Source organism: Balaenoptera acutorostrata, chromosome 21 (assembly GCF_949987535.1).
Source record: "Balaenoptera acutorostrata chromosome 21, mBalAcu1.1, whole genome shotgun sequence".
Classification (NCBI taxonomy): Eukaryota; Metazoa; Chordata; class Mammalia; order Artiodactyla; family Balaenopteridae; genus Balaenoptera; species Balaenoptera acutorostrata.
The window spans coordinates 26,792,954-26,804,573 of NC_080084.1; the positions used below are offsets into that span (position 1 = coordinate 26,792,954).

At 38.8% G+C, this 11,620-nt stretch overlaps 1 protein-coding gene across 7 annotated transcripts in view; it reads right to left on the reverse strand.

Annotated features, from left to right (window-relative positions):
* Positions 1–239: 239 nt before the first annotated feature.
* STOX2 (storkhead box 2) overlaps positions 240–11,620 on the reverse strand; it is a 209,846-nt gene continuing 198,465 nt past the window's right edge. For 6 of the 7 annotated variants that reach the window (XM_057537192.1, XM_057537198.1, XM_057537195.1 and 3 more), the window contains one exon: positions 240–6,702. In XM_057537192.1, coding sequence (XP_057393175.1) covers positions 6,507–6,702 — 196 coding nt within the window. In that variant the 3' untranslated portion in view covers positions 240–6,506. Of the gene's footprint in view, positions 6,703–11,525; positions 11,575–11,620 lie in introns of all 7 variants that reach the window. The other variant, XM_057537193.1, reaches the window with a different exon arrangement.

Below are 11,620 nucleotides of genomic sequence, written 5' to 3' on the forward strand. Positions count from 1 at the left end.
CCATAAGCCTCACTCAGTCTCAAATTTGAATAGCTAGCTAAAAATGGGATTTTTCAACATTCCTCGAAAAATTTTGATCAGAAATTTCCATTTTCAGTTGTTTTAATTCAAAAGCTCTAATAACCAAGATTGTGCAATAAAAATTTGTTATGACATCATATTAATTGAGGAGAGAAATAAAGTGGTCTCATGTAAGGTATTTTCTCTCAAGTACTAAAAAAAAAAAATCCACTTAGACATATAACCAAATGTTATTTAATATCTTAAAAAGTAACACAATCCAAAATGGATATTTCACACAACACTACATAAACATGAACACAATATTACCATATGGAGGGACTTTCAAATATAGACTTACAAAAATCCCTGTGCTTTTTTTTCTTTTAAGTTATTATACTAAGCATGACAAGTAATCATCATTTACAATATGGTACACTGACACGATAAAAACCATGTTACAAATGTGCTGTTATAAATCAGTAACATTAGGGAAGACATTTCATGAACTGTAATTATTTCATATGAAATACTATACAATATAAACAGAACATCCATCTTGGATGACCTTTACAGCAACCAGAGACCAAGTAATTTAAAAATTTTTTTTTCAGTGCAAACACATTTTATTCAAGGCAGTCTTGGCTGCAAAACTCCTTTCTAACATACAGTAAATCCCACTTGCACTTCTTAATTCATTTACCCTAATGCAATAGTCACATTCAGTCACTCAGAGAAAGATACCTGCAGAATTATGATCCCTTTAATCTTAACGTTGAAATTTAATTCTCTTCTAGAAAGTCGTATCTATGTCAACTACGCTAAGGACCTTAATTTGTAGCTGTCAATACTTACATGAAGGTGACCCTAGGGCAGCTTTAGTCCTAACCCATCCTTGTGTGCACAATACCACACACTGCTTTGCCCTTCCAATGTGGAAACAATGGCGGTGTATCGGTATGTAAGTGGGGGGATGGGAAGGAGGCAGGGAGGGTGGACCTCGGAAGCAAGGAGCTGTGAGTGTGTACATCAAGATGAATTTCCTGTAACTGCAGAGGATTCGTGTTGGAGGAGACCTCAGATCTCAGATTTGGTAGCTCTTTTTGGTGGGCGCAAGGGAATAGGCATGCCAAAACCAGCCTCTGGACAGGGAGGGAGGCAGCCGGACGTGGACCAACCAAGCTCTTAGCCTTACACTGGCTTCCAGAGTCATTGCTGCCTCACCTGGGAAACCCCCTTTCCCTGGCTGGCAGGGCGTGTGTGTGTGTGTGTGTGTGTGTGCGTGTGTGTGTGTGTGTGTGTGTTCACATTTGAAGCCAGCAACGAGCAGACAAGGCCCTGTAACTGATCATAAATATACAATCATCAGAAGAAGGTTTAGTTCCCCTTGTGCCTCGTAGAATTCTGAACCTGGCAAATCAGCAACTGTAAGTCCTAGAGCAAGTGTAAGAACACAGGATTCTGTGTGAGAGGAGCATTGGCTGGGGAATCCCTCCCTGGGGTGCTGCTGTAAAAGACGCAGAGATTAACTCCATCAGGGAGACGCCAATGTCTATTTCCAACACACCAGGCAATTTAATAACGAACTTTCTCATAGATGTAACTTATGAAATGTCTCCCAAATAAAAATCTATGGCAAAATATTGGATGTCCTTAATACTGTAAAACCTTCCGAGAGTTGACAGAGCGATGGCTGATTCTTTTATCTTATTTGGCAAAGATCAGACTGATAGTAATCTCTTTCCTGCCCATATTTTACTAACCCAGAGCAAAGCAATGTCTTCCGTGGCTTTTGCATTCATTTTTCCTGTGTTCTAGCTTCCTCAAACCCTTGACGTGTGCAGAAATTTGCTCAACAGAAGAGTATGTGTGGGAGGGGCCTGGGGAGGAGGGAGAAGGAAGGGATCACTTCTGCGGGGGTCCACTGTCACCTGACAGCGCGCTGATAGATGGTTCTGTGACTGGCCTGTGATAAACGGAGAAGGTCCCCGACCAGGATCTTTTATCTCATAATTTGAGAAAAAACGCTTAGAACTAGATCAGCTGCCCTGGGAGATCCAGATTCTTCAAAGTAGGGCTCAATATAGTGTAGTGAATTTTAGTTGTGCTAAGAAGCACTGTGGAGAGTGCTTGATAACGTTTTTAATGAAAATTTCTGTTTCAGCACCTTCCACTGCCAGGAGCAGTCGTGTTCCTGAAAGACAGTATTTTAGCACAGGATTTAGAGAAGCCCAATATGAAACTGTAAACAAGGGTGTATGTCCAGATCTACCTTGGACCACAATAGCATTTGGGTGGATCTCTGTAAAATTCCCAACACCCTGAACTTTTTAAATGAAAATGGACAAAAGTATCAAGTTGTATTCGTTTTCTTTGACTTTATTAGCACACATCAGAAAAATAGCATTGTATTTCGTGATTTCTCATGATGGTCTATCAAACAGATAGAAAATAGATCACTGATAGCTGCCACTGTGTTTCTGGGTAATCTTATGTCACTCCTTCTGTTTATTCATTTCAAGTATGGGTATGACAAATATGGCCTGCTTTGTTAATTGTGAATCCGAATGCTTTGGAAGCACTTTGAGATCCCAGATTGAGTTTGTGAAGTCCTCATAGGTTGTTGTTGGTTTTTAATCAAGCTCCAAATACTGCCCATGTTATAAATTGTAAGACTTTTCAAAGCAAGATCACTATTGTACTGTGAGCAATATGCCTTTCATTTAAGTTGAAAACTTTATTTTCAAGTACACTTTGTGGTGATAAGTGGTTTATCCTGGGTAGAATTTTACAAAGCTGTGCCAACCTAAAAAACAAACAATGCTTTCGTTACCGCTGAACAGGTTTTTTTTTTTTTCTCCCCGTGGTGACTGCAATATAATTTAAATTTATATTTTAGAAATGCTGGTTGGGTTATGAAAAAGGGAGACTGGGGAACAGCTGGTGTTCAGATTGTTGTGACTCCAGATTAACTTTCAATGGATGCTTCCTGAACTTGAACTTCACAACATTGGAGAAGCAGTCATTTGTTACTTTTATCCAGCTAGCCCTCTTTCTGCTCTTCTTATTTGTTTCCTTTTTTGGATGGACCCCTCCCCCTTTTCATATGCTTACGAAGGTCCCCTGAGATGTGCAAAATATATAAAATGAAATACGAATTATGGAACAGAAGTTGTGGATACAAAGCACAGCTCTTTTAATTCAAATGAAGTCTGAGCTCGATATGGTAGCATGCAAGTAGTGAAGGCAGAGAGGCCCAAAGTGCTTCAAAGTTGGCAGTCCAAATTTCTGGTGTGTCTTGTGACTGAAAACCTAGAATTCAAATCAGATTTTATAGGAGTAAATAGCTTGCTAAATTATGTTTATCAATTGGCTCTTCGCCGGAGAGAACTCGTAGCAGGAATGAGGTCCGGGGCTGGGGGCAGGAGCCGGGGCAGAGGAGACAAGAAATTTAAACTTCCTTTTCATTCATAACAAATTCAAGTGTGCTTTTGTGGGGAAGAAGAGAGACAGGTTTACAGCTGAGAGTGAAATAATGCCGTCAGAGAAAAACCATGGCAATGAAACAGTCACAAGTCCACATAGGCAATCACTGACACACACACAGAACGCCATGGCCTAATGGTTAAGAAAGTTTTCAACTTTGCTTTTCCGAACAATACACTTGAACGCACTGCTGCCGCTTCATCAAATTTATGGAGGTAGTTATATGTAAAAATAAAAATTACCATAAAGTAATATGCTGTATCATAATAATACATACGTGTGCAAAATGCCGACAGATGGGTTGACCCTTTAAAGTTGAACACTACACAGAGATTCAACCAGATTCAGTTTTGTAAACCTTTCAGTTGATAAACTCTAAGTGAAGTCTAGATAAGCAGCCATGGGCCACAAAGCTATCGTTTCCTGGAGGAAAAGGATGCTGGCAAAGCTTGGAGTGGGTCACTGAGATCATCACTGCAGACCATCTAGGGTCATATTTGTAATGTGCTTCCCGCCACCACTTCTCCCCCGTTCGAGAATCCCCATTCGATTCAGACGGGCATATTTCTACATGGAACGTCTGCTCACATCATATCCTCTTTGAAATCCATCATTTCTATGCTAATGGCTGCTGGTCTAAGGGATTTTTTTTTTTTTAATCATGTACTTCATAGCATCAGGCAAAGAGTGGTACACATTTTATTCCAATGTCTTCTGTAAACCTATTTCTTGTGAAATATTGATAAATTCATATTTTAAAGCTTCTCTTAAAGGTAATGCTTTCCTTTCCTGTTCACACAGTATTTGATTATTATAATGGCTACTTTAGGAGGATCAGCTAGAGGCTGATGTATTGTTTCAATGGTTCTATTATTTATGAACTGATAATATGACAGACGCTGGAGGGCAGGGTTTTGCGGAAAAAAAAGAATTTAGACGAATTTGGTAATTGTGTGGCATACAACTCCCCAAGGAAACAGACTCTGTATATAGTCTATTTGATAAGTTATCATTCCTCACAGACAAATTTAAGCAGTGAGAGAAGAGTGCATTTCTGAGCAATCAAGGCATGCCTTGGAGGAAATAAGGCATGAGACTGAAAGCCAATTGACTTAAGCATCTTAAAGGTGTGGGAGTTTGCCAAGAAACGTGCTCACGTTTCACTATAAGCACAAAAAAAGGGATCTATACTAAACTTGATGAGTCCAGTTTGACCCAATGCAACTTCCAGATATCTGAAAAAGCATGAGGAAGGATCCAAATGTTTCAAGAAACAGTTCAACTGTGTATATGACTCCACTCTTCAAACAGATGGCTAGTGATTCAACCTAATACCGAAGCAGAAGTGTTTCACAGATTCTATGCCAATTCTTGAAATCTGAGGTGAAAATATTTGGATATATATTTTACGGTATATGGCTCCAAACATCACATGCCACTTAACTAAATAAAACTTTTTGTCAGACCATTTACTTGTGTCACATGTAACCCTTTTGTGAATAATTTTCCATTATCTATAGATTTATTCCATGGTTCTCATAAAATAAGACATGGGAACTTTGAGGTGCCTCTTTCCTAGAAGGCTGAATCTTGATTATTTGTAATCCCTTTGCTGCTGAGAACCTTCTTTGTATTCAACATGACATATTGTAAACCAAAGCAAAATATTAACAAGCCATTCTGAAATAAGTTGGGCTAAAAACTATACATCTACCTAAAAATGCCTCCTGAAATTGGTTACGAAGTATCTGTAAACATTACTCTGGCATAGTTCATGTATGCATAATTGTTATTCTAATAAATTTTAGGGGCATACAAGTTAGGATTACACCACACTTGCAGAATGATCACATTCTGTTGTTAATTACATGGGCACATGTATATTTCTAATCAAAAAGTATTTTAAAGTTTTCTCTATAGATATCTTCCCAGGAATAAAAGGCCTGAAGTTCAACTCCCCCTAAATTTGCTCTCTCCTATAACCACTAAAAATTATCTCCCACAGCCTAATTTAGGCATTCTATTTAAAACTACATAAAATAGATTTATGTCCTTCCATTAGAAAGAATAACGTCCCCAGGCCGTAGTCTTCATTTGTATCACAAAGAACATTTTGATTTTAAACAAATTATCATATCTATTATAGTAAGATAGCATCACCGTTAAGTATCACAAGGAGGAAATGATCTTCCTTCAGTATCTGATGAACACCTTTACAAGTCCCCATTACCTCTCCCATCACTTAGTGTTGTGCCCCAGCCAGGCTGGGAGACCCTTCCTTTGTCCATTTCAGATTCAAAGGCCTATATTCCTGTTTGTGATTATGGAAGGTTAAAAAAAATCAGACAAGCATCCGTGACACTTAAAAACAAAATCCTGAAAACAAATACTCCCAGTATTTAGATCACGACCCCTTCTGACACACTTCCATGGGCTCCTGCAAAATCTTGTCACGAAAACTCACAGTGCAAAATGACTGGGGCCTAAATGATTCACACACAAAGGGCTGGGGTCCCTTTTAGTCAGTTTGGCATTGATTTCCCTCAAGGTAGACCCTTGCATTTGACATTTTGTGGAGGCTTAGTTTTTTTTGTTTTGTTTTTTGTTTTTGGAAGTGTCAAGGATCAGTTCTGTGGCACTATTTGGTCACAGACTGGGAGCAACACGCATCTGTGGCATTTTAGAATGGACTTGGCAACTGCATGACATCGAAAATGCATATTACACTGACAGTGTCTAGACTTTCCTATGTGTGCTCAGTTACAATTAGTGAAGCAAAAGTATACATATCACCCCTACTGCTATTCTTGTTGCTACAGAGCCATACATGTGAAAAGCAATACTCTGAAATAAAGATTTTGTTGTTGTTGTTTTTTGCCCTAGCCTACTTAGCAGCACAGTTTAAGTCAACACAAAAACTGCCGTTGAGATGCTTGTCTTTCCAAAGATGTAAACATCAGTCCCAGTGTCGTAAACTTGGCTGTATCGAATGAGACAGGAGATCTGAGGCAGAATGACTATCACACACTAGTAACAGAAGCTTGCAAGCAGCTGGAAGGTTTCTGTAATTTCTCAGCTTCATTTGTGGGGCTGTCCGTACTTGCTCGGAAATTGAAGGCCGGGCCAGCTCCACCATGGGCCGGGCTCCAGGTAGGGTTCTGACGACGGTTACTTTCAACAATGCTTGATGTGTTGGAAGCCAGGCTCTCCCGAGTGCTAAAAGAGTAAAAAGGTTTTGTTTGGTTTTGTTTGGTTTGGTTTGGAACATAAATAATTATATATTGAGCCCTAGAGGAAGAACAAATGATGCAGTTAATGGATTTCCTCTGACGGTTCATCGTGTCATGTATATACCATCTCATACTGATTATTCACATATGCTCCTCCAACTTGGACTTCGGCAGCTTTCACAAGACAGGTTATAATCAGCAGCATACTGACTAAAGGGTTTTTATACAGCTAAATAAATGTCTTCCCTTGTCTTTCACACTCAAGGAAACACCTTCAAGATTTGATGTGATAGATGGCTATTGCGTTCATTTTTAAAAAAGAATAGTCTTCATAAATATACATAGGTAATGATCTCATTTCAGGCTTGAAACTCATTGATAGAACTGCTCCTGAATAAACTCCATAATTTTACCCTAATGATTTTGTTTTCATTCTTGATTAGCAGATTTTTGACTTTGGCGGTGAACTTCAAGCAGGCCACTAGCCAGTATGCCACACTGATGGGAAGAAAATTCTTTTTAAACACTTCATACCTCTGTTTCAAACATATAACATTATAGTAAAAAAATACATTCTATTTTCAGATAAGGAATCTTAGATTTTCCCTGTTTACATTGATTTGGTAGAAATATTTTATTTTTTAAAGGATTCTTATAGAACAGAGGTGATTTAAAGGCTTTAGTATTTTGATTTCACTTTTAGTTTTTCTAATTTAGAAATACTTGAAGCTATTTTATTGTTCCAAGAGGTTTATAACATTTAACATGTCAAATGTGTAGTGCAATAGCAGAAATAAGATTACTTGGCCTGATTGATCAGAACTGAATGGGTTTCATGTTCAAGGTCCTCAAAATGGTCAAAAGAAACATCAGCTTACAAAGAGGTGGAAGAAACCATAATTATGCTCAAAACATCCACTCTACTGGATAGATTCAAGATGTACAAAATATTCTACATGTTGGTCCCCATCACTGATTTAAGGTCAAACTACACATAGTGGACGTCCTCACCAGCTCACTTTCATTCCCATCCTAAACTGATAGCAATTTTGTCTGAACATTATACCTTGGCAGCCATTTCGGACAGGTTATTTCATCCTACCCCCCTTCTGGCCTTAAGTTTGCTTCTCATCAAAAAGCCAAGAGTTAATTGTTTAAAAGGAATTTTGTTCACTGACTACCAAAAAAGACAACTGGACCCTTCCTGACTGCAGAGGGCACCTCTGGAAGGTTAATACATTCATAGAAGTTAAGTTCTCTCATGAGGCTTATCGTAAATTTGGGCACGCCTAAAGAATACTCCAAAACATGATCACTAAAGCAATGGAAAGTGCTAGACTTACCTACTTACCTGCTTTACACCTCCTCTAAGAAAATTCATCAGAGGTTATCCAGGATTACAACTGAGGGTCAGGTGGAGGAAGGAAGAAGGGCAATAAACATGTAGAACCTCAAAGAGGTCATGGCACGTTCCTTCAGTTTCATTCTTAATCACAATAATAACTTTTTACGGCATTTGACTTCCTCATCTTTAAAATAGGGCGAGTTATGTGTCATACCTACTCACTGAGTGACTCAGAAGAAGAAATAAGCAATAATGAAGAATCTGTACACCAAAAAGCCAGACAAACATAAGCTATTTCTGTGGTATATCTGGCATCTGATGAATTAAGCAGCCACTGTGGGTAGGCTTGGGAATCTATACACGACTAATGCCGTTTTTTTTCTATGGGAAAATGCATTTTGAGGTCTCAGGGATCCACTTTTAAACCAGCTCTTCAGGCGGGAGTTTAATTTATCAAGACCCTACTGTATGCCAGGCACCATCAACACACGTCATCGCAACAGATGGTCTAAGGTAGGAGCTACCTGTACTCGGACCACCCTTGACCACGGCCAACATATTAAGTGATAAATACATACAGCATTCCAGTGCCTCCAAAGGATATATCTCATTATTGCTGTGACACTGAGTACAATGTGTGACAGTCATATGGAAGGCTGTGGATATGATGGTGAAACAGTTAATGGAGATGGAAGGTTAGCAGTAATGACAGACCTCAAATTTAAAATTTCTTACTTTTTTAAAGAGAACTAATGGCGTACAACATTAAAAATAAAATCTCAGGAATTTATAGGCCGAAAAACTGAACCAAGAGGCCCTGCTGCTCCTCTTCCTGCACACGTTGCCCTTGGACCCACACTTGGACAGCACAGTACACTGTGCAGACACATCCCTGGCCGCCTGAATCCCTCTGGTTTTCATATTGTGTTTATCAACCGGTTTTTGGCCTCAGATTTGGAATAGCAGGCTTTGCATGTTAGGATTTTTCACTTGCAATATTAGACCTCACAGCATAGTTTAAGTTTTTGCCTTGTTTCCTTCTCTCAGTGCCCTTTGGTTCCCAACAAGAGGGACTAAAGAATTTTGGAAACGCGGCTGAACATGACCTCTGAGCCAACACTGAAGACTGAGAGTATGAATATCATCTGTTTTGATTTTGATTTTTCTTTTATTTTTTGGCGGTGGGGAGGAGGTTAGATCTTAGTTGCTTTGTCAATTATTTACTGAAAAATCTGAATAAACGGCCCACTTAAGATTCCTGTATCTTGCCGTGGTGGAGAGGTGTCAGCGTGATAATTCTATATGGCTAAAATACTCCTCACGCTGGAGAATTAAACTCCCTGTAACTCAAATATTCTCCTTCGCAGACCATCCTCATACATCAGAAAGGTAAATTAGTGAATTTATTGAAGTATAGGGAAATACTTCAAATAAGATAAAATAAAATTTTAAAGTAGTTTAAAAATAGATATAGAAAATAAGTTTGTCACCCAGCTTCTAACCAAAGGATATTAATTATGAAAGGGGTAAAATTAGGAATTGTTCTGTAGATTCTCTAACTGCATGAAATTTATGGGTGATCTACCTATTTCTGTAGAGAAAATTCCACCTAATAACAGTGGGCAGGTACATAGCTCCTGGGTGAAGACTGTCTCCTTAGGAAGACCTTTTTCTTCTACCAGGGCAACACATTTGACCTTGAGTACATTATTAAAGCAATGCAAATAAGCTTAGTTCAAGAAATAATCCCATTCATAAATTCCATATTCTGTACTCCAAATTTAGAGATAATAAAATATATTCTGTGGAGAGATTGGTTCAATGATTACATGAACAACATTTCTTTTTACTTGTTCCCAAACAAAAAACTTTCAATATTATGCAGTGGTAAGGTTTTGAGTTAGAACCCACTAAACTACTCTCAAGGTCTCCTTAGCAGCTATCTCTGGAGTATTGCGGTTTCCCCTCTGTGGAGGTCCAGAGGCCAAGAGGGCCAAATGAATTGCTGGAAACTGGTGCGGAGAAGCATCAGGCAGGGAGAGGCTATATAATAAGAAACAGTAGAGCATAACGTCCAGGCAAATGACCCACACCTTCCATAAGCGATGGTACTGAACTTCTACCATCAATGGCAGACTTTCAGTTATTCTTATCTGGTATCCCTACTAGGAAATCAAGAGGAAAAACAAGAGTAGAAGAGGGAAGTAGAGAGAAAAGAATATATAAAATAATTGGTTTAGATTCGATTTGGGATTAAAAAATATTTAGCAAAAATTACGTCTTAGAAAAGTCACTTATAGGCCAGTAGTTTTCAGACTGAGTGCCATGGCCCCCTGAAGTCTCTTAGGGTCCTTGAGGGATGGGCAGAGGAGCTCTGGGGCTCCTGGTCTCCACTTTAACCAGAGTGCCATCTCTGTGGTTTGTTTAGACATTAGACTTCCACACATGTGTTAACTTGGAAAAGAAGGTTACACAACAATAAAAAAAAAAAAATTAGTAATAATAATAAAAAGAACTAGCCCTTTAAGAAACAACAAAGGCCTAATAAGGGACAAACAGAATAACGATTCCCAATTCTGATTTTGGGATGCTCTGTCCCCATATTATCCATAGATAGAGTGAAATGATTACAACATAACTAATTTTGATTCTTAATAATTAAAATAAATATATGAACTACATAATCATATCTCGGACTTGTTAAAATAATAAATATCGTAAAAAGTTGGGAATCACAACTAATGGGAGATGTCAATCTCTCAATGTTATTTCTGCATCTCAGAGTCACCAATCTGGAGTAGAATTTAGAAGCAGAATCAGGTCCCAAGTTGCTCTTGGAAGAGAAGGAAGAATTAAGGAGAAAAAAGGAAAGTTGCATAGACTCCCTTTTGTTTTCTAAACCCCTGAACCACTTCACTGCATTGGACGTGGCCATCGGGCACTGTACACTCTTAGCTGTCAACCTCTGCTGAATTACCAGCACCTACTAAAAAGAAGGCACCACGATCAGCATGCCTAAATGGGGTTAGTTCTGCAGGAGAAAGAAAAGTGCTGGCACATGCTTTGAACTAATGGAGCACAGGCCCCTAATCTTTATGTAACAGCAACAGGTTCCATGTGTCTGCAGACTTTTGAGTGGTGAGACAAAGGTGTATGAGAGCAAGGGGTGAGGGCGGCATAAAAAGTCTGGATTAAAATAGTAACAAGCTTCTAGATCCACTGGAAAGGTTTTGAAATTGGCTATTATATTCTCATTAGAAGGACTCCCCATCCTTGAGTCAATCAAGTTATTCCCAACCCCTACCTCCCACCTCCACACTGACTACTCATTCTACTCAAAAAGTTACTATGTTTGAAGGACCTTTAAAAAACCCTTCCTTTATCAGCATGGTGGCGATATAAACATCGAAGGAAAAATACTGGGAAATGTTGGTCTTAGATTGGATGGGAAGGAGCCAACCCACCAGTCCAGATTGGTGATCTCTACAGCTGCAGAAACATTTGTTTCAATTCCTGAAAAAGAAGTCAGAAACAGGCTGTTAACAACACAACTCACACA